This window comes from Monodelphis domestica, chromosome 6 (assembly GCF_027887165.1).
Source record: "Monodelphis domestica isolate mMonDom1 chromosome 6, mMonDom1.pri, whole genome shotgun sequence".
Lineage (NCBI taxonomy): Eukaryota > Metazoa > Chordata > Mammalia > Didelphimorphia > Didelphidae > Monodelphis > Monodelphis domestica.
The window spans coordinates 28,574,786-28,598,964 of record NC_077232.1 but is presented as its reverse complement, the minus strand read 5'-3'; the positions used below and the strand labels follow the sequence as shown (position 1 = coordinate 28,598,964).

General features: G+C 45.0%; 1 protein-coding gene across 6 annotated transcripts in view; it reads right to left on the bottom strand.

The window, feature by feature from the left end:
* AMBRA1 (autophagy and beclin 1 regulator 1) overlaps positions 1-24,179 on the bottom strand; it is a 180,858-nt gene that overhangs the window by 14,493 nt on the left and 142,186 nt on the right. For all 6 annotated transcript variants that reach the window (XM_056801858.1, XM_056801859.1, XM_056801860.1 and 3 more), the window contains 2 exons: positions 22,780-22,968; positions 21,987-22,141 (listed from right to left, as the gene is read on the bottom strand). In XM_056801858.1, coding sequence (XP_056657836.1) covers positions 21,987-22,141; positions 22,780-22,968 — 344 coding nt within the window. The remainder of the gene's footprint in view (positions 1-21,986; positions 22,142-22,779; positions 22,969-24,179) is intronic.

Here is a 24,179-nt window from a genome sequence, read left to right as displayed (position 1 = left end):
GCATCTCTTGTCACAGGTGGAGAACATACTGGGGAGGGATCCCACTGTCCCCCTGACAAAAGGACCAATATACAGACTCAGTGAAGTGTTGACTTGAGGGCCTCAGAGACTGACTCATCCCACTGTCTCTTTTGCCTCTACTTCTATTTGGGGGCACAGGATGGCAGTGAAGACCCCAAGCAGGGTTGCCATTTTGGTTCAACATTGCAGCAGTCAGAGTCCTGGGCAGGGAAAAAGCATGGGATGTGGTTGGTGAGGGGGTCTGAGAGGGGGAAGGAGAGGGAGCAAGAGTTTGTTTTTGGCAAGTTTGGTTTAGGTTCAGCTTCCCAGTCTGTAGCCTGTCTGAAGCAAAAACACCCCTCCTGCCCATGGCCTCTTATCTGCTGAGCTTTTATTAACAGGCATTCATGCAGCTTCTAGCTGCTGACCTGTTCAGATTCCAGAATTGTTATTGATTTTCCAATCCCCAAGAGGAAAATGTCCTTTGAAAAACACTGATTTCTCTTAATGACATCAAGTCCTTTTGGTTAAATGCAGTGTAGCCTGGAGCTAACAAGTCTGCAAAATGCTGATGAGGCTTGCCCAGTTAGCATCTTTAAGTAGCATGTATTCAACAGGTATCCATACTCTTTGAATTCCCTGTCGCTCATACTGCCCTTTGCTGAACTTAGACCCAAGCATGCCTTCACCCTAGAGCCCTCAGGTGGGAGATTTGGCTACATTCTCCGTCTTCTGCTGATTCTGAGATGCTGCCCAGCCAAAATCATTTTCAATGCTTCTCTCCGATTTCCTCATTTGTCATTTCACAAGACCTCTGGAAGTCTGTCCGGGGCTGCTTTCTTATCTCCCTTGACTGGTCTGGGACCCAGGATACTGCTGAGTTGAGGGGTCAAACTGATTTGCCATCAGTCTCCTCGAAATAAACAGAGTAAGGGCCTCTGTTCCTAGATCTCTAAACACCCCACACGATCAGCTGGCTTAGTGAAGTGACTGGACTAGATTGCGGAGTCAATTCCCACCTGCGTCCTCGCAAACACTCATTTCTGGTTGTGAGAATTCGCTGCTCCTTCAAGGCTTAACTCAACAGGGGCTTGCATTAATCCCTAAAACTCCAAGGATTTGTCCCTTCCTCAAATATTTCCCTATTTGGCAAAAATGACTAGAAATGTGGGAAACAGTTTGGCCTTCTATCCTGAGATCTCACCTTCTTATTGGCTGGTTCTTCCTAGAGCCTCCAAATGAAGAATGGTCCAGACTGCACTGTGGACTCATGTCCACTATCTCCCCCCCTCTACCCCCCGCACTCCCCGTTTTCAACTCCCTCTAATATGTTGTCTTCTTTATTAAAAGGTAAGTTTCTCCAGGACAGGAACTGACTTTCTTCTTGTTTGTATTTGTATTCCCTGCCTAGCCACAATGCTTATGTAAATGATTTTGGCTTGCTGACAGGTACCTTACATATAGCATAAGTAACAAATGGAAAAATAATCTGACTACCAAAAATAATAAAAATTACCCCCCCACCCCCACGATGGTTATAGCATTCACTATTATGGATTAGGGAAGAATCTGGAACAAGACACAGAACAGAAAAGATTAGTTCTGGGTCATGCAAACAAGGTGAAGGACCAGACAATTTTACTGATCCCCATAAATCCCTTCAAGACAGACATTATCTGCCAAATAGAAAGCAACATCAGCGATCTCTGTGATGTAGTATACCCAGAATCCAAAAGGTGGTTAAAAAAAAACAACAACAGAGCAACCATCCAAATCCCATGAACCTCGAGCTTACTCAGTATCCCTACCACACCTCTCATGGATGCTCCATGAGCAGACTCAAGAACCTGACACAATTTTATAACAAATTCCATCCCCACATCCTGGTCTTCTCCCCTTTCTAGCTCTGGGAAGAGTGTGACTCCACCCTACATTAATTTGCTCCAGCTGCCATGACCAAAACCCAGTAAGAGCAAAGGCCTTTTGGGGGCCACAACCCTGCAGTAGCAGTGCTGCAAAGCTCTGAACTGCTGGTGCCTGGGTGGACAACTTTAATATAGTACCAATGGCAGCAATCTGAATGGATAGAGAAACCAAGGAACAGAGGAAGCAGAGCACATCACCAGGTCAGGACAGGGGATGTGTGTGACAAACAGTGAAAGTGAAAAGGAGAAATCAGGGGGGAAATGAATTACCAAAGAAAACTCAAAGACCTTAAATGTAAGCAGATAAATAGGAAAACATTAACTAATAGAAATAAGGCTGCCAGATGTAGTTAAGGAGTTCAGGCACCTTTGAATAAATACTGCATAACAAGGGGAGATGGTATAGCGTTTGCTAAGAAAGAGGGGCCTGTGGAAGGTGAAGAAACCATGAAACTATACCATGCTGTTCTCGAGTGGTTCAAAAGAGAAATGAGAAGTATAAGAACAGAATTTATGTCCTGCAAATCAAAAATGCTGGGCACAATAGAAAACCTGGAATCTACAATGACTAGACTCACCAAAGAAACATGGGGGGATTGCTGGGAACCAAAGACCACACTGTTTGACATGGTCACACGTGGAAACCGAGGACTGCAGAGCAACCCCCAGGAAGGATGGAAACACCCACTCAAACCCCCCTGAGTGACTTTCCTTATTAACATCCCCTTATTATTGGAATTGCTATGATTATTATTCTTACTTAGCCCCAAGAAAAATAGATGAGAGCAACATGCTTGTAGGGTTAATACAGATGTCCCACTCTGTCCCCCCAGAATATCACCAGGATGTACCCATTTAAGATAAGACCCTCTTTTCTAGGCATAAAACTTCTGGCAAATCTGTGCCATATTGATTCTACCCTTTGACCTCACACTTAGCAACAGTGTTTTGTTGACTATCTCCTTAGGCTTCGCGTCTATTGTTAGGATCTATGGAAACATGTATGTTGAGAATGAAACCGTGTGCCAAGTAGATATGTGACCATGAGGGTATGAAATAAAGGCAAGCCTCAGCCAAGGAGGAGCAGTTTTTTCCTGTGAAACCTGTGCTGCATGTTGAATACAAAAGCTGTGTCCCATTCATCATTCCGATGACAATGTTCTACCTACAAGACCCCATCCCCTGTGGCCCACCCTGCAGCAGAGAATAATAGATTGCAAATACAAATAAGTGAAGGACAACCTAGAAGAAGAAAGCAAAAAATAAGAACTTGAAAAGAAATTATGCTTACTATGCAAGCAAAATATATGTATCTTGAAGACAGGATGCCTAGAGATAACCTAAGGATCAAGGGACACCTAGAAAAAAGTAACAGTATAAAAAACTTGTTATAATAGAAGAGAACTGCCCATAATTTCTGAACAGAAAAATGAAATATCAATTGAAAGAATTCACACGTCACCTCCAGAAAACAAAAACAAAAACCTAAGGTCGCAAACACCAAGACCAAAGGGGTTAAATTCAGCAATTCATTTCGGAAGCAAGTTCAACAAACAATCCAAGGAAGACCTTCAAATAAAAAGGAAAGAAAATTTGAATAATACGAAACTATTCTATATCTATCAGAAAAAGACAGGGGATGGAATAATGTGTCCCAGAGAGCAATGAAATGCAGAATACAGCCCAAGGTGACCTACCCTATAAATATGAGCTTAACCATACATGGAAAAAAAAGATGAACATTCAATAATAGAGGCATTTGAAACTTTAGAATGAAAACCCAAACTAAAGATATTATTTGCTTTGGGAACACCTCAAACAACAGAAATACAAGAACCAAGGTCAGCAATAGAAGCAGAGTGATAGCAGAGACCAGAAGAAACTTCTAACTTTATACAAGGAAAGGGGAGTGAAGGAAGAATTCTAGTGAATAAAGAGGTGGGCATAGAACATTATGAACAGAAACTGGCAACATCTCTTCTATAGAAGAATCAATTTATTTTGTTTTGTTTTTGGTGGGATTACATTACAACAAAGGAGGGCTCATGAAAGTGGGGCAAGGGAGCATAATAATACAGAGGAATGTGTGAAGTGCCAGGCTAGAAATGAGGAAAAGATGATCTCTGTAGTCTCAAAAGCAAAAGAGCCAAGCGGGGAATGAGTGAGCAAGAGGGAGGAAGGACTGAAAAGTGTAGGGAATAGGGAGGGAATAGGGAGCCTTGTTTTGATGGTGGGAGAAGTTCTATTGATGAATGCTCCTAAGCATAAAGAGAGAGGGTCTGAGAAAAGAGATAAGGACCTTGTGCTGGTTATGTTCTGTAGAATTTGATGCTTGAAAAGTCTACTTATCTCATTTGAGAAGGAGGAGAGTTAAAGGACTTATGACATCTTCTAAATGGGACAACAAAAGAATATGCATATTTCTCAGTACCCCACAGAATTTTTAAATGACTGTACGCCAGAGCATAGAGATATTGCAAACAAATGCAAGAAAGCAAGAATAGTTAATACATTGTCTACAGACCATAATGCAATGAAAATGGGGGTGGGGGGACGGGGTGCGCAGAGCTAAAATGAAGGCTTGGTAGCAATGAAAGTTAGAACCTCTCTAAGAATCCTCCCAAACCAACCTTAAAATAGCACCTGAAAATGATAGGAGTCACCAAACCAACAAGGAGACAGACTGAGGGAGACTGGCTCTCCTTTGGGAAACAACTTGAAACTAAGCAGAGAGACAGTCAATTTTCACAGGGTAAGAAGGAACTGAAGTAAAGCTGCACACAGAGTGAGGGCCAACAAATCTCCAACTACTGTGCCAGGTTCTGAGTCAGCCAACTTCAAGATCTAGGGATCCTGCCTGAGCCAACAGGAGAGCACCTTGCACCCACCCCTTGAAGTCTCAAGCCCTGACACTAACCCACAGTGAGGCCCTGAAGTCTGTAGCACTTGACTTACAATGAGTCCTATAAGCCATCAGTACATAACGAAAACACAGCAGGATCAGGAGGGCCAAGGTGCTCATGGCAACCAAGGCAAGTTTATTGACAGTTACCACTTCTCTTATAGGGGACAAAAACAAATTGGGACTTCAGCACAAATTTTCCACATCCATAGTAACAGATAATGATTAACAGAAAGACCTTAAGTGATCACAATGCAATCTGCCATACATCAGTGATTTATAAGGTACATGTTGTGCTGGGGTTCAAGAAATGGGGGAGTATCAATAGGTTATTTGATACAAACACCAGAATTTCCCTGGAGTTTCCAACGGTTCTATGATGCAAACACAAACCAGGGGTTTCTAGGGTTTTTCCAATAAAAACAGGAGTGAAATACTAGAAATACTAGCAATGGCCATAAGACAAGAGAAAGAAATTAAAGGCATGTAGATAGGTAAAGAGAAGATAAAACTATCCCTATTTGTTCATGATATATGAATTTACTTGGAAAATCCTAGGGAATCAGCAAAGAATCTAAGATAACTAATAGCTTCAGCAAAATTTCAAGCTACAAAATAAATGCTCCCAAATCAACAGCATTCGTATATAATAATAAAACACAACAAGCAATAATGGAAAGGGAAATCTCATTCCAAATATAATTCAAGGGGTCATGAAGTGTCAGACACCAATGAACAACAACAATGGGGTCTACCTACCAAAGCACACATAAGATTTACATATACTTTCAATTACAAAGCACCCATTAAAGAAATAAAGAACAATTTAAACAGTTGAAGGAATATTCAGTGCTCATGGTTAGGACATGCCAATATAACAAAAATGGCAATGCCACCAAAATTAAATTATACTTTTAATGCCATGCCACTCAAATTATCAAGAGGATACTTTATAGAGCTTGATCATATAACAACTAAATTCACTTGGAAAAATAAAGATTTAGAATATTAAGAGAAATGATTAAAAGAAGTAGGGATAAAAGGAGAAGAGCATTTCCAAACCTCAAACTATATTACAAAATAGCCATCAAAACTGTACTGGAAACCTCAAAATTTCTCAGACTTATGAATGTTAGGGGTTTCCCCCATTGGGGAAATCTTCTACTTAAAAAAATTCCCTAGCAGATAGTGAGAACTCTACTTGAGTGTGGGGGCTCCTTGCCTTGGGAATATCCCTACTCCACCCTACTTAGGACTGCTTTAGGACAGAGAGCTCCTTGAGAACAATGAAAAGTACTTTGATCCATTCTTATGGAAGGGACAGGAAGGTCTTTGAGTCACAACTGTTTTAGAATTGATACAATGAGATACTAAGTACCTATAAAGGTGGGGCAACTTGTAAACTACTTAAACCTAAAAGGGTGATAACTTATTCAGAGGCTTTTTCCTAATGAAATTTGTTGACAGCAGCATTTTTTCCCCTGACTTACTAAAGAGATTAAAACTACTCAGCTGTGAATTCAAAATGGGCGGTCCTTTAGAAACATCTACAGTGATTGGTAGATGTAAGGACTTAGGGGAGGTGACAGAGAAGATTTTGCCCTTAAAAATAAGAGCTCAGGGAAGAGCTGAAAGGTCATTCTGAAACATTCAGATTGGAGAGACTCATTCTGAGGAGACTGATTCTGAAACATTCAGATGGAGGAGGGAGCTGGTAAAAGCAGCTGAGATGCTGCTGGCCTGGTGTCATTAGAAATCCTTACTTAGACAGATCTTATGGTGAGTTATAAAAAACTGACTGATTTCTCTTTTAAGACTTAGGTCTAGGCCATATTGGCTTTGAGGCCCTCCATACTTATTCCTTTCTTACTCTCTCTCTTTCTTTGATTACTCGTTGTATTGTTAATTAAAATCTCTATAAAACCCAGTTGACTTGGGTATTTGAATAATTGGGAATATTTCCCTGGCAGCCACCTTATATTTGATTTTAAACCCAAGACACTGTAGTGAAACATATTTCTGCGGTCAAACTTACTCACCCTCTCTTATATCTATCACAATTTATATCTTCCACTATTTTAACCACTACAGTTTAAGACCTCCATCATTTTAAATCTCATAGTACTGATTAAAAAGTAAGAGATAGATCAATGGAATAGACAAGGGAGAACAAGAAACAATAGAATTCAATAACCCCAGTGTTTAAAAGTAAAAAATGTCACCTAGGGAAAAATTCATTTGATTAAAAGCTACTGGGGTCTGGATCAGTGACACATGTAAAACCCAGTGGAATTCCTCATTGGTTATGGGAATGGGGTGTGAGGAGAGAGGGAAAGAACACAAATCATATAACCACAGAAGAACATTCTAAACTAATTCATTAAATAAACTTAATTTTTTTTTAATTGCTGGGAAAACTAGAAAGTCATCTGGCATACTTTATGGTATATTCCATTATACATTCTAAATGAATATGTTATTAATGAAAATATTAGTAATGATCCTACTATAAAAAACCAGAAGACAAACAGATCATTCACCTCTCACAGGTATGGGTAGAAGGCATATTCTTAACCAAACTAGAAACAAAGGCAATTACAAAAGATAAAATAGATAACTTTGATTACTTGAAACTGAAACGTTTCAGCATGGACATCATTCATGCATCTAGAATAGGTTTGGTAGCTAAGATAAACTACTCATCAATATACAGAAGACTAGTAGCCATTCTCCAATGGATAAATGGTCAAAGGGCATGAACAAAGAGTTCTCAAAAGAAGAATTGTGAAGTATTCATGCATACATGCCAGAATGTTCCAAATTACTAATAAGAGAAATGCAGATCAAACAACCCTGAGCTTTCACCTCAATCCTGCAAACTGGCAAAAATGACAACAGTTAATGCTGAAGGAGTTGTGGAACGATAGGCCCACTAATACATTTTGGTAGATCTGTGAAATATTATTTTGGAAAGTAATGTGGAATTGCACAAATAAGTGACTAAAATGCCTATACCTTTAGGACTAGAGACTCCATTACTGGAGCTAACCCACTAATGAGAAGAAAGTTCCCACATAGGACAATATCTTCATAGCAGCCCATTTGGTGATTGCTAATAACTGGAAACAAAGTAGATGCCAATCAACCAGGGAATGAGTGGGATGGAATGGTACTGTGTGTAAGGACTGACTACAGAGAAGTCTGGAGAGATCTGTATGAACTGATGCAGAGAGGAGGCAGCAGAGCCAAGAAAACACAGCTGGTAACTCTGATGACGGAAATGACATGGTCAGGGGCACAACACAAAACCATTAAGTACGGCAAGATCGAGAAGATAGAGCAGGACCTGAATGAAGGGGGATGCCAGGACACCCCCTTCCAGGGGGAGGGGGAGTTCCATGTTTTTGGAGGTTTTCAATGTATTCCTCAGTGGGTAGGGTAGTACTCTGGGAGGGGAAGAAGAGATGCTTGGGATAGTTGGTGATCTAAAGAACAGAAGACAACAACAAAAGCTTGAGGTGACAGTTCTCTCCATACGTCTTCTCCCTGTAGATCTCCTTGCCTAGGCCTCCCATAGCCTGTCTAGTGTTCTACTATTCATCCACCCATGTTGTCATTTACACTCCCAAATGTCAAGAGAATCTAAGTTCCTTGAATACCGGAGCTGTACCATGGGTTATCTTCACATTCTCTAAACCAGGGGTCCCCAAACTACAGCCTGCAGCCCACATGCGGCCTCCTGAGGCCATTTATCCAGCCCCCACTGCACTTCCAGAAGGGGCACCTCTTTCTTTCGTGGTCAGTGAGAGGAGCACTGTATGTGGTGGCACCACAAAGCACGACATTACTCATGTACAGTACTACTTCTGGTGACATAATTCTTTGCGTGGTACTTCATTATGAGAGTAACTGAACGAGAACAAGGTGCCTCGCAAAGGATTATGTGGCTGCACGATGGAAAATGTCAGCACAGTGAGCGGCGATCTGGGGAGAGGGGATTCCACACCATGTATACTGCTGCCCAGTGATGGGCCTGTGCAAGGTGTGACAGGCCCATCACAGCCATCGCTGCAGCCTCCTCTATCCCAGACAGAGGTTTACAGATTTGTTCATAGTTGTTGGGTTTTTTTTATAGTCCAGCCCTCCAACGGTCTGAGGGACAGTGAACTGGCCCCCTGTGTAAAAAAGTTTGGGGACCCCTGCTCTAAACCTTGCCTAGCTAGTGCTGGGCACTCACACAGTGGCCTGCCTCACTAACTAAATGACTCAGGGCTGCTCTTTTTAGGACCTCAGGACTGATAGAGAACTCTGCCATACAGGACCAGCCCTGGAATGAGCAGAGACCTGGGGTTTGAATCACTCAACCTGGCTGTCTGTAACATTTCTGAGAGAAATTTAAATAGAGTACTTTATGTCGATCATCTATTACCAGCCCTGAGAAGTAAAAAAGGATGTCATTCTTCCCATCTTACACATGAGGAAACAGTGGTTCAAGGCAGTTAAGGGACTTGCTTATGGTCAAATAGCTAGTAAACACTAGATGTGGGATCTGAACCCATGTTCAATATTATGATTGCTCGACTATGCCACATCCTGCTTCATAGGGCTGTTGTAGGGATCACAGGAGCTTGGAAATAGCAGCTATTATTTGGTGCCTGTGCAGACCACATTGGATTAGATGCTCTAGGGACGGGGGGTGGGGGTGGGGGGTGGGGGTGATGGCAGGATAGAGAATATGATTCTTTCTTTCTCCTTGTGTCCCTCTCTTTCCTCCTCTCCCCCCCTTTCCTGCTCATTTTCACAGCCGCTGGGCAAAGAAAACATTTCCAAGAAGAAAAATGATAACACAACAATAGTAACACAGCAGAGGATGATCACAACTCTGCCAGGGGCCATGGAGAAATGTGCTAGTTCTTCCCTGCAGTGGGCTACAATTGGCAAAGTGGCTGCTGGGAGCTAATGGGTCTTGAGGCAAGTGATTCTTTTTTGGGTTTTCACCTTGGCCCTCCCCTCAGGGCCCGTCTCCTGCTTCTTATCCTTCTCTTTCTTCCTTTCTTACAAAGTTCTGAGGGTGAGCCGCTTTCTGCAGATTGAAGCTTTGACGTCTCAGAAGTCAACTATGAGATAATTGCAGAGGAAGACACTTTTAATCAACTGACAAGCAGCTTTTAGAAAATTAATGAGGACCAAATCTTAGGCAGGAGCTAATCAGTTCTGACAACAAAGCAGTCTGTCTTTTCTTTCCCTTGTAGAAATAGTACCCTTCCTAAAAGCACTTCCAGAGAATCATTCTCCTTGACTTTTGGTATTCTAAAACCCAAAGCAAGGAAATATTAAGAAAATCAGCTCTATCGAGGCCCTGCAAGCTCTTCTGGGCTGGGCCAAAGCCTGAACATTAGGAATGTGATGAAACCTCATGTGAAATCCGAAAGACTGGATTATATCATGTGCTCCATCTATTAGAGGAGTACCAGTAAGGATCATGTATTGCAGAATGTCTTCAGGATATAATGGGGAAAAAAGAGAGATTACTGGAACCCAGGCATCTGAAGTCCTTTGGACATATTGATGTTTGCTGAATTAAAACAAAGCTTACGAAGTGTAGATCAGTATAGTTCCATCTGGGAATGCATTCAAATCCAGGACCAAGTTATCACCAGATCCCAGATCTGGAGTTGGATAGGTCATCAAGTTCAACCTCTTCATTTTACAGAGAAGGAAACCAAGGCCCAGAGAGCTTAAGTAATTTGTCCCTTCAGTTACTGACCTTTCTCTACTCAGAAAAGATATGAGGCGTTTTCCAGGCACGATGCTAATGAACTTCTAATAATACTCTGCCATCAAAAGCCATATAAAGATTACTGTGAAATGGCATTAGCAGATGAAAGCCAACATGTTTCTCTAAAGCGAAGATGACAAGCACCAGTAAATCTAGTGACAGGAGTAGCTTCAGGTTCCTCTCTGCCGCAGGGCCTTAGGTACCACCAGAGATCTTCAGAAGGTCCTAGGCTGGAATCCAGCTCTGGAACTCCCCCCAGGTGACCCAGGCAGAATTCCTCCTTCCTCTCTGGTTTATCTTCTTTCTCATCTTAGACTAAATGGTCTTGAGTTTTGTGTGTCTGTACAGGAACAAGGTGAATTCACAGTCTGAGACAAAGGGAGGAATGCTGGGCTTCTTCCTTTTTATACCACAGCAGCCAGACTCTATTTCAAAGCACCCTCATGCTCCAGGAGATGGTGAGGCTGTCCTGACACTCTTGTTCAAAGACAAAAGTATTATGTCAACTAGATTAATCCCCCCAGCAATGCAGTCTTCCAAGAGATACACAATCACTGAAAAAAAAGAGTTTGGGTAACCGTTCACCTAGGAAGAAGCAAAGGATAAAGAACGTCTGGTGTTCAGATTGTTATTATTATTATTATTTTGCAACTTAAAACTGTTTATTGAAACCTCAAATTCTTCTATAAAAGCATGGAAAAAATCAACCAAGTACAAACCAAGGGGCTGGAGACCTGAGGAAAGACAAGGGGGAGAGGTACCAACAAAAGGTGGAGTATATAGGCAGGGGGCATGGAGGAATGATGACTGGAAAATAGAGGACAAAGGCTAAGAACCCCCTATATTTCTATTCTAAAAGGCAGGCTCTTTCTCAGTGTCCTTTCCTGTTGTCATTCCAGAGCAGCCTCCCATCTCTCTGGCCCTATCATCCCGTAGCACTCAAGTCCTAGGGACTTCATGTAGACCAGCTTCAATTTGTCCCCCTACTCTCATACTTCCCCCCTTATCTTAAGAAACTAGAGCAAAAACTCATTATCAACTCTAACAAAGCCTCCCCCCTTGGCCTTCCCAAGTGACATCACACACCTACCAATGGGCAACCTACAAAGCTCATCCATCAGTGCATGTAGTAGCTGGGGCAGCCGCTGCAAATGGATGATGGGCTGGGCCATCATAAGTCAAGAGGCATTTACTACATGCTAAGGTTCTGTGCTGAGCCCTGCACACACAAACTAAGCAGAAAGAGAAGCCTTGCTCTCAGGAACTGCCATCCTAATCAGCTTCCATTTTAGAGACAGTGAAGCAGAGCAGGGTGGACTGGTGTTGGAAAGCTACAGTTCCCTTAATTATGCTACAATTCTCCCCCAAACAAAGGCCCATCCTGATGGAAAACAGAGTAATACTGAATGCCCATGAGACATGTGTTCACACACAGGGCAATGGAGAGGCGCGTGAGCAGACAGCAGCATCTTACAAGAGAGGCAAAGAGCTGTAGTGTAAAGGAGATGGGAAAAGTGATGGGCTGGTTACACAGTGAGAGCCAAGAACAACCAAAGGGCTAAGCAATTGGAGTTCAGTGACTAGCCCAGGGTCGTACAGCAGAAAGTGAGCAGATTATTAGATGGACGTGGATGAAAATCAGACAATAAGGATAGGAATGGATGAACTGTCAGATGCACTGAGAAGCTACACCCACACAGCTGAGAACACAGACTTTGGAATACTAACTTAAAGAACCAACTCTGGATTCATAGGTAGAGGGTGTGAAAGAAGTTTAAGCCGTGATGTTTCCTGGCTATGTCACCATGGACAAGTCACTTAAAATAGGGAATAAAAAGACTTAAGAAAACAAAACAACCTTTAACCACAAAGAGTTTATTCTAATTATTTTTCTTTTCAAATCCATTCAAAACTAATTTTTAGTTTTTACATTGCCTTGCTTTCCCCCTTAATTCTCTGCTTCAAGAGCTATTTTTTTTTTAAAGGAAGAGGAAACAGATTAAAACTCATTAATACAGTAAAAAAACAAAACACCAAGCATGAGGTTCTAGGCAATACTTCTCAGTCAAGGTCTTCCCAAGCAAGCTCTGCAAAGGAATGAATATTCCCATCCCCATCTTTTTTAAACCCTTACCTCAGGTTTTATCAATTCTAAAACAAAAGAGCTAACAGGGTCATTCTACTAGGAAGTTACTGAGGCCATATTTGAGCCTAAGACACCAGGCCTGGCTTTCTATCTACTGAGCTATCTAGCTGCCTGAAGGAATGTATATCTCTTGAACCAAAGCTCTTAAAAAGGAAGCCAGCCCCTGATTCGCAGTCAAGATAGAGTCCTAGAGTTTGAGTCAAGAACACATGTGATAACCAGTGGAATCGTGCGTGGGCTATGGGAGAGGGGGAAGAAAATGATCTTTGTTTCCAGTGAATAATGTATGGAAACGACCAAATAAAATAATGTTTTTAAAAAAAAAAAAAAGATAGAGTCCTAGACAGGCCTTTATACTACAATACAGGTTCCAATGCTGGGTGCAGCTACTACCTTTGCAGATAAGAAGTGTGAAGAACAAATACCAGGAGGCTAGTTTTCCAAAGAAGCAAATAAGAAACCACAGAAGTAGGTGAAGTGGTTAGAGGTAACCCTGGAGCCCATGAAGTCCAGTCTGCACCTGGCCAGGAAGCTGAGGGACAGCAAACAGAATCTCAGAACTGGAAGGTCTCACAAACTACTGAGTTGACTAGGAACTCTGCACCCCCTCCCCGCCAATCCTCAAGAAGTGGAAGACTTTCTGTGAGGGAAAGCCTCTGGGGAGGAAGCTCACTACAAAGCAGCTGGGAACCTGAAGGAGAGCCAGTCAGCTTCATGTGCTGGAGAGTCAGATGGTCACTATTTTCTCCCAGGAATCCCCAGGGTCCTCACTGTGGAGAGGGTGCCACCTTCTTCTCCCCACCAGAGGACTGCTCTCTGGCAGCTCCTGACAGAGTAAGTCCAAGTAACCAGGTTGCTACAACCTCATGGAATGGGGCTCAAGCTACTGAAAACTCTGAAAAGAAAGTCAAAAGCCAAAAATCAGAAGCCCACTGAATTTTACAGGTGGAAGAGATATAAAAGAGCAATTACTGTTCTGCTTTGCAGCGGCACCCTAAAGGTCCATGAGGCCTCTTCATCCAACTTGCTGCTGAAACCTTCCCTGTCGTCTCCTCCAGTAGAGTGGGAGCACCTTCAGAGCAGGGACTGTCCTTTCTGTCTTCCCAGCACTTTGCACACACTTTAGAATCTCAAGTTTAGATCAAGCCTCAATAGGCCTCACTGGTAAGCCTCTACTTCTCAAAATCCATCCCCAAATGGTACATAATACTAGAGACAGAGTTGGCCAGGCAAAGCCTGATGGGCTCCTCACCTTCCTGCCTATGTACCAGGCACCAAAGGCCTTCTAGAGCTGTGCCCCATTCCCCCTCACTCGGAGGGGCTGGGCAAACATCCACCAAACCCACTCTTCTCTCCTGGACCTGAAAATGTTTCTCTCTACTCTCTGACCAGGAGCTCCTGCTGGAATACATGCAGCCAGGGGAGTGGCTTCTCTTCTCATGGAACCCAAGAACTGGGTTACTACAACCGTAAAGGAAGAATCATCTCCTGCCACATACTGAGGAGCGAATGACAGCTGCCCTGGGGTCAAGGGACTCATCTTCTGTAAAGGGGGGCCTCAGTGATTTGGATGGTGCCAAAAGCCCTGCAAAGCTGACTGAGGCCTCAAGTCTGAGCAAGAAAAGCAGACAGTGTGCTCTCTTCCCAACAACACAACGTCCCCTCTTAGCCCTACTACAAAGTGTCTTTCCATCAACTGACCCAGCACCTGCAAGCATTAAGGCTGTCTTTAGACACAAAGCAGCTGAGAAGTAAGAGGGGCCTCTCCCGGGGCTCCCTCACACACGTCACCAGCTTGGCAATCTCATAGGTGACGATTCCGTCTCCCTCTGCCCCTCTGGGATCCCTGTCCATGTTCTCCCAAAGAGGCCGTACACATCCTCTCTCAGCTCTGCCCCTTTGGGATCCCTGTCCATGTTCTCCCAAAGAGGCTGTACACATCCTCTCTCAGCTCTGCCCCTCTGGGATCCCTGTCCATGTTCTCCCACAGAGGCTGTACACATCCTCTCTCAGCTCTGCCCCTTTGGGATCCCTGTCCATGTTCTCCCAAAGAGACTGTACACATCCTCTCTCAGCTCTGCCCCTTTGGGATCCCTGTCCATGTTCTCCCAAAGAGGCTGTACACATCCTCTCTCAGCTCTGCCCCTCTGGGATCCCTGTCCATGTTCTCCCAAAGAGGCTGTACACATCCCCTCTCAGCTCTGCCCCTTTGGGATCCCTGTCCATGTTCTCCCAAAGAGGCTGTACACATCCCCTCTCAGCTCTGCCCCTCTGGGATCCCTGTCCATGTTCTCCCAAAGAGGCTGTACACATCCTCTCTCAGCTCTGCCCCTTTGGGATCCCTGTCCATGTTCTCCCAAAGAGGCTGTACACATCCTCTCTCAGCTCTGCCCCTTTGGGATCCCTGTCCATGTTCTCCCAAAGAGGCCGTACACATCCTCTCTCAGCTCTGCCCCTCTGGGATCCCTGTCCATGTTCTCCCAAAGAGGCTGTACACATCCTCTCTCAGCTCTGCCCCTTTGGGATCCCTGTCTATGTTCTCCCAAAGAGGCTGTACACATCCTCTTTCCAGCTCTGCCCTGGTCATTTGCTGACCCTTCCTGATGCTGATGGCTAGCCCCCCACCCTTTCCAAGCATATATAAGGTCATTCATAAAATGGGTTAAATGGAAAGGGTTACTGCTCCCTGCCCACCTGGCCTTCTTTGTTCATAAAATGGCCCACAGAGAAAATGGCAGAGAAAAGGAGTGACAGTACTGAGTGGACATGTAAACAAACCCAGGCTGGTCTCTCTTAGTAACCTTTAGCCCAATCCCAGGCAGACCAGTCAGAACACTCTTCGCTGACAAAGACTGAGAGAGGGCAGAACCAGGACCTGCGTGCTGATGTCAGCCCATGTCCCCTTAAGTCTAGGGAGGGCCTTGGCCATGGTGGCCTCTTCTGATTCCTTTAGTAGTTTCACCCTGTTGTTAAGCTTCCCCTTGGTTACAGCCAAAGTCATTACAATATGCAAGTTGTTACCGTTTTAGAAAGAGAATTGCAATTTTCTGGTACAATACTGTGCTTGAATGTTGGAAGAGAATTCAGGAAAGGGTTGGCTCAGAGGTTTCCAAAGACTTGACTTGGAAGAGGCAAAAACCACATTAGTTCAAGCATAAAGGATTCCAAGAGACAGAAAATGATCCACGAGGTACAGAGAGCCCAATGAGGATGCTGAACTGGGAAGGAGGGGGCTTATTTTCCTTAATGATCACATAGAAACACTATAGGTGTCCATCCAAGCAGAGATATCTCAGAAAGCATCTTAGACAGGGCTAAGGGGAGGGAGCGGATGGATGAGCAGATGCAGACCAAGGAGGTGGCAAGGTGAATGGAGAACATACAGTTTTGATAGAAGAGAGACCCCACAGGCCAGGTGTGACAGGGGAAGAAATCAGTGGAATTCAAAGAAAAGGAAGACAAAGAATTCTAGGGTGCAAAGCTGCCTCAGTCTACAAAAACTAGGATGGAGAAAGAAACCTGTCTATAGCAGAAGTGGGGCTAAGCTGCTCCTTCTTCTCCTGGCATGAGTACCTGAATTAGGGGAAATGTTTAACAAATTAAATATAAATAGAATGTAAAATACATAATGTTAATTTGTGTCTTTCCAAGTCACCTTGTGGCACAAGGTTCTTATTTGGATTTAACACCACTGATCTAAAAGATCTAATGGGTTGTTAGGATTAATGGGATAAAACCAAGTCAAAGTAATAAAGAGATACCATTGGCTATTATCAGTAGTTTTCCCACAGGGATGTCTACAGGTTCCTCCAGTGCAGAGGAAGGGAAGCTCTGACACTCAAGGGAGTTTAAAACAAAACCAAAGTCCTGGGGGACTCCCTTGGAGGGAATGGCTGTTGGCCCAACACCTCATCTGATTGCTACTATAGTGAATCCCAAAAGTTTGCATGACTTAAAAAAATTAAACCAGAGGGAGAAGAGCATCTGGATCTTCTGATTTGCCAATAAGGACCATAACAAGCCACCACTAGGAGCCAGAGAAGCCCTTGACCTACCTGTCTGCTCTCACAGAGAGACCAGTGCTCAGCAGATGATGGCAGGGGTACCTTCCCCAGAATAGAGGCTTGCTGTCATGCTGGGTGGGGGAATGGAGTGTGATCATGTCAATGGAGAGTGAAAGTCCTTCCTGGGAAAAATGTCAAGTCTTTGACAATAAGGACACCAGGAACTTCACCATCCTGCCCTGATTGCCAGATGAGGCCTAAAGGGCATCCCAAAAGCCTCATTAGAAGGCCTGAGAAATCATTCTTCATGAGGAATGGGAGGAAGCAAGAAGCTGCAGGGAGCCCCTCAGCAGGATGGCAATGAGCTAATTTAATTACATCAAATCTCCTCAGCCCAGGCTTCTCCAGATAGATGCCTTCCCTGGCTGCCAGGCTTGTATATGACAATCTATTGCCATCATCTCCACTTCTCTTGGACCAATGCTAGTCTGCCCTAAGGTAGCTGCTTCAGGCTATATAAGGAAGATGAGAGCCACACAAAGGCTAGGAAAAGGTGAGTTGAGTCTAGAATGCTAGGGGAAGGCTCATGTGCCAGAATAGTCTGGAGAGATCTGTCAGGAGCTTCCAATTCAGACCTCATTTCTCCACATTAGGAATGATGATACCTCAGTTAGAGAGACTTATGAGGACATAAATTTTTGGGTACCTGGGTAGAGAAAAGCAGACACCGTCCTTAAGAATCTGCCATATTTAATTAGGTTAAACAAAAGTAAGAATGGCCTGACTCACAAGACATTTTTATCCTGAGGTCTGCTGAGAAAGATTACAGTGTGGAAAGGCTCAGTTTACTAAGAAGTCTCCCAATCACAGGAAATGCCACTCCAGAAAGGTTGGGTGCTTTTCAGGCATTGATGGGCCCTGCAATGGAGATAAGTGAGCTTTTTTCCTCTCCCTCTTTGAGGCTAAGTAGGGGTGAGGGCATCTGGGTAAGAGGCAGCAGGATCTAGTGGAAAAGTGCTGGAGGACAGAAGTCAGATTCCAATTCTGGCTCTGATACTTAGTGGATGTCACCTTGGGCAAGTTCCTTTATCTCTTGAAGTCCATCACAGCATCTATAAAACGGGGAGAATGCCAACCTCACAGGGCTGTTGGGGCAAAAGTACTTCGTAAATCTCAATGCACTATATAATTGTGCCCTGATTTCACTGTCTTTAATCCTATGCTTAGTTCCTATTAGTTCCTTTAATCCTATGATCAGCCTCCACCCAAATTTGATGGCAATGCTTCATCCAAACATGCAGGAGAGCAGAGCCCATAACCCTGAGCAAAGCTGCTTGTGAGCAGATGAGTCACGTCAGTTCTCAAAGAATCATAGAAATGGATGGGCTAAGTCAAAGGACTGCAATTTTTGTCAGGGGAGGAAGCAACCATATCAACAAAGAAATGGAACTTCCATTTATTCAAATAACATGTCTCTTTGCCCTTGTTCCCATCACTGAAGGGAATATAAACTTTGGGGAGAAGGGCCCCATAATCTATGCCACCCCACCCCCCACTGATAGGCCAGCAATTCAGACTAGCTGGGAGTAGGGAGAGAGAGAGGAGGCATCAGGTGACACCCTGAGGGAGAGAGAGGAAGCATCAGGTGATGTTCAGGTCAAACTACCTTCATCATTGCCTTCCTTTGGCCCCAGACTCTTTGTAGCACCAATTCTGCTTCTAGCTCATTCCTTACAGACATTGCCATGGGGAGCAAACCTTGTGGAGAAGAGGCCTGCTATCCCCACCCACCATGACTGTCCACACCAACCAAGTGCTACCAAGGGACAGAGAAGCTCAAGAACCTTGGGACCAGTAGTGTCTCCAGCCCACCTACTTATCAAATGGTTCTGTATCAAAACGGATGTTAACAGAAATGACATTAAAGAAGCTACTTTGCCCTACACCCTCAGGGCCACTGGGCCCTGACATAGACGGGAGCTTGAAAGGGAGCTCTTTGAAAGCCAAGATTGTCTCCCTTCTCTAGTGGCATCCCTCAAGCTTGGCATATGGTAAACGCTTCCTTTTCATCTGCTGATTTCTTCACTATCCTCTATCAAACCACCAGTCAGCCTTCTGAATAAAGCTGCTGTGATGGATTAGAGCTTGGACAATTTTGGCAAACGGCCCTCACTTTGGAACAGGCCAAGTTGCAGGATCTCAGTGTTGGAAGGGACCCCGCAATCTACCTAGTCCAGTCTGTATTTGAGAAAGAAATTCCTTGACCACATAGCCATTGAGTGGTCATCCAGTCTCTCTCCTAGGTCATCACAGCCCACTTTGGGCAGTTCTAATTGTGAGTTTTTACAAATGTCCAAGCTAAATATGCTTCCCTGCAGCTTCTCCAAAGTGAAACTCATTCTGTTCTCAGGGGCCAAGCAGTCTTTCAAAGGCCTGCAGCCAGCAATCAACTGTTCTCCCAAGTCTTCTCTCCTTCAGACTTAACATCCTATTTTCTCTCCATTATCTCAAAAAGGCATGAACTTGAGGCCCTAGAGTGTTCAGGGTGCCTTCTTCTGGATGCTCCTCATTGGAAATGAAGATGAGAGGAGCAGGGAGGAACCTGGGGAGCCCACAGGGAAGACTTCTCCTGCTCTTGCAGCCTGGTGCCCTCTCTGCATCTTGTGAGAAGTGCCTGGAGCAATGAGAGGCTAAGAGAATCAGGGGTCTCTGTATCCAAGGCAGGAGCTGTCCTCGGGTTGTCTACCTGGCTCTCTATTCAGTCTATCAAAGCTGCTTCTTAATAAGGACAGACATTGATTGAGGGCTTGAAAGCCTGTAAGGCACCTAGCATAAATGGTCTCCTTTGAGGTTCTCTACAGTACCACATGACAGCCTCCCACTGAACAGCCCAGCCCTCAAAGTCCCTCTCTATGTAGAGTGGCTAAGACTTCACCCTTACTCCTAGTAATAACAGTTACTGTTTGGCCAGTGCTTTAAGATTTATAAACAGCTTCACACAGATTCTCCTTTTATCCTCACAACTCTGAGAGGCAGCCACTATATTATTCCCACTTTACAGAGAAGGAAACTGAGGCAAACAGCAACTAAATGACTTGCCCAGGATCAAAGAGCAGCTGTAAATTGTTAGAAGTAAGATCTGAACTCAGATCTTTTTCACTAAAAGTGCCACATTCAATCCACTGAACTGTCTGGCTACCACTAATTTCAACTTATTAGATAAGATCTCCAATTCTGGTTCTCCAAGAACATTTTGAAATCTGACAATACAAGTATTTCTCCCAGCTTTGTGCCCCTTATGAATCTGATGCCCGTGAGTCCTGTGTCTCTGTCCAAGCAAATGACAACAAAATACAATAGCACAGGGCCAAGGGGGCATTATGGAGCTCAGCCTTCGGTTTAGCCAATACCAAACCCTTTTGCTATATAGCCACTTGGACCAGGCTCAAATTCACCGAGCTTTCATCGGGCTCATGCACTTCTCCCTTATTCCCAAGAAGAGCACAAGAGATTGTTTTCAATGTCTTGCTAAACTCAAGGTAAACTCTACATGCAGGATTTCCTTTACCTACCTGTCTAGGCATCACAACAAAAAAAGTCGGGGAGGGAAATGAGTCCGGGAGGATGCGTGCTCTGCACTCCCTTTAAACAATGTGCTCTAAGCCTTTGTCTTTGTGTTAGTCGCTTCTGGAAGGCATGGCCTGTGCAGGTTCTAACATTCCTGCTGCCTTTCCAAGAGGGTCCCTAACCATCTTGAACAGCACACTCAGAGGCAGCTGGAATCAAAGCCCAAGTGGCTGGTCTACATAGTTGGCCAATTACATTCTCTTCCCTTTTTTGAAAATGGGGACATTTGCCCTTCTTGAGCTCTATGACATTCATTCTCCTTGTCTACAGCTCAGCAGCAACACCTGTCCCTCCTTTCAATAACCAAGGACACGGCTGACTTGAACTCATAAAGGATGGTTATATAATATCTTCCTAGTTCCCTGCTAAACATGGATATCACCCCCCCAGCGGGCCCTTTTCTTCTGTTCTTTCTAAGATAAAGAGCTTTCTCCTTGCAAAGAAAACAGGTAAATTGAGAGCTAACAGCTCCGTCTTCTTTAGTGCCGATGATCCTGATTCCATCTCCTCTGAGCTTTCCCCCAGCATTCGCTCTCTCCCTGCATGTCCTCAGCTCTCCTTATCAGTCAGCTCCTTATGAACTTCAGAACTCTAGCGCCGAACCCTACGTGTTAAAAAGTAAGTTTGTTGGTGCATCCATACTGGTGTCTCCTTAGACAAGCTGCCCCTTGGTCTCCCCGTCACATTAGAAGAGGGACAACACAGGCACCTCCTTCCCAGGGTGGTTGTGAGAATCAAATGAGAGAAGAACTGTAAATGTAAAAGGTGCTTTAGAAACAGGAGCTGCTCTTCTTCTTGCTTTAATTGTCTGCCTCTTCAGATCCTAAATGCCCACTCAGGGTAGATCTCGACCCCATTGTGTCTGCCCGTGTCCTGACCCTCGCTCCTTTGTCTCCTACCAACTTCTGAGTCCCTCCATCACGTCTCAGACATTTGCTAAACCGAGGAGGGCCTCGCCTTGACTTTCCTGTAGGTAAGTACATCCGTGACACTCATTCAACAGGCACCCACAGCACTGTACCACAGCCCAGGAGGCAGCAGACAAGAACAAGAGGAGGACACTGTGGAAGAGACTCCCTACAAAATGTTTTTCTTCTTGAGGTCTCAACTGTAAATCGTGCACTTTCTAAATTCCCTTTCCAGAGCTGACCCCTCAGCACCTACCCCAGGCGGACAGGCCTCAAAAGCCAAGTTCATGGGGACACCAAAGAGAGGAAGACATGCCTGCCCTGAGGGAAAGGCAAGCGGGAGGAGAGCAGCAGCCGTGCACACGGCTCATCTTCCATCAGGACCATAAGTCACCAACGGGTAGTCTTTGTTTGTGTCCTATAATCTATCACTCTGTATAGCTTGCATCTTTAAAAACCGTTTTACGACGAGCATTTCCCTGGCTGCTTGGCATGCCCCAGAAACACCGCCTTCTCTTCCAGGGAGAACAGGGGAGAGGAAAAGGTGGGTGCAATTCCACTCAGTGGCTGGCTCGCTGTCCTTGGTCTTGGAGAGCCCCTGCCCCTGGCCCCAAAGCACCAGCTCACCCCCCACGCACCCCTGCAGGGCCTAACGACGTTGCTCTAAACCACTGTAATGAAATGGCAGGACTCACCCTCATGGAGGTCTCTCCACCATGTGGCTGCTGCAGTCTGAAGACCTGAGCCACCATGTGCTCTGTGGAGGGGTGCAGCAGGATCCTGCGGGAAGCCAGTCCAACCATCACGTACCGCCCCATGGGGGACAGGCTCACCGAAATGGCATTGGGGCCTGAGGATGCAACACAGCAATGAGTCGTGGGGCCGCCCCCTGACGTGGCTCCCTTCATTGTATGAGGGCCTACAGATGACTCAGCTCCTCCCTCCCCCTGTCCTGAGAGGACCCCAAACCACTGAGGTCACTGTGGAGCTGGACACAGAGGGGCCCAGGGCAGTTCAACATGAGGAAGTCTGGTGCATATAGGATCTGGGTTCAAATCCTGGTTCTAATACTGTGGGACTTCACTTAGACAGTCCTAATGATACAGCAGATAAGAGTGCTGGCCTGAAGTTAGGAAGACTTGGGCCTGAATCCCACCAAGCTAAAATGGGGATAACAATGCCTGTGCTTCTTACCTCACAGGCTTCAAATGAGATCATGTATGTAAAGTACTATATAAATACCAGATGATTCTAATTCTAACAACTGAGTGGGCTGCCTTGTGAGGCAGTGAGTTCCCTATCACTGGAAGTATCCAAGACAATAGTGGGTTCTATCTAGGGCATTAGGACACAGGATAGAAGGATGAACAAGAGGCCCTCCGATACCCCTTCCAAGCCATGGCTGCCACTTTCCTTGGCTATACTATGAAGATACCTTCATAGTATCAAGGATCAAGGTGCTACTGGTTCAGGGTGTCCTCTCCTTACCAAAGCGCTTGGTGTACAACATCTCGCCCAGATTGTGGGGTGCCAAGGAGTACACTGCCAGGATGCCCTCATCAGGAAAACCTCGCTGGCTGCTGGGGATGAAGGCTGCCAGGAGCTGGCCATCTGCCGACACGTCACAGCTGGCATCGTTGTAGACCTTACAGTTCTGCACCAACACATTCACAGAGGCTACGAGAGAGAGACAGAGAGAGAGAGAGAGAGACAGACAGACAGACAGACAGACAGACAGACAGACAGAGACACATAGACAGAAACAGAAAGAGACAGAGACAGAGAAACACAAAGAAACAGAGAGAGAGACAGAGAGAGAGAAAGAGGAGACAGACAGGGAGAGACAGACACAGATACAGAGATAAACAGAGAGACACACAGAGAGACAGAGACAGAGACAGAGAGAGAGGGAGACACAAAGAAACAGAGAGAGAGACAGAGATAAGAGAGCAAGAAAGAGGAGACAGACAGGGAGAGACAGACACAGAAAGAGACAGAGAGACACACAGATAGCCAGAGAGAGAGAGACAGACAGAGAGACAGAGAGAGAGAGAGAGAGACAGAGAGAGAGAGAGAGAGACAGAGAGAGACAGAGAGAGAGAGAGAGAGAGAGAGAGAGAGAGAGAGAGAGAGAGAGAGAGAGAGAGAGAGAGAGAGAGAGAGAGAGAGAGAGAGTGTCAAAGAGGGCAAGGCTGGCGCTCTCCCATGGAGAGCCTTTTGGATGATCTGACCACCCTACCTGAGATGGCACAGCACAGGACAGACAACAACAAGGAGGGGAGGGTCTTGCTTTCTCTGCCCCGTACAGAACTATGGCCACCTGCTAAGCTTGAAAGCACACATGGGGTCAGGCTGGAGATAAAACAATGTAGAACCTGTAAAATTCCTAGAGCTCTTCTGATCAGAGTTCAGCGCAAGGATGCAGGCCCCCCCAAAGGCTGAGAACCCCAAGAGGAGAAGCTCCTGGAGAGGCCCCTCCCCGGGCAGCAGTCTGGCCATATGAACATTCAAAGCTGCCACTCCCTTGCTGTGTGACCTTATTGAATCTTCCTGTGCCTCACTTTCCCTGCTAACCTGTGTGGCTACAGAGACTTGGAGAAGGTAGGGAATGGGAGGCAGATGAAAAATAACCACACCAGGGGAGGGCTTGCACCTCTAGGCCTCACCTCATGCTTAATTCTTGGACCATGGTGAGGCTTTCTGCTAGAAGGAAGAGAGGCTGGAACAAGAGACATGTTACATGGACATATCTTTGCAAAGATGCTCCCTCCTTCCTGAGAGAGAGGGAAGGGATGTGGCCAGAGGCTGCCAGGCAGGCTTTCTCTACAAATACAACTGGGCTGCCCTCAAAACAATGACAAGAATCATTCTCCAGAGCCCCAAGTTAG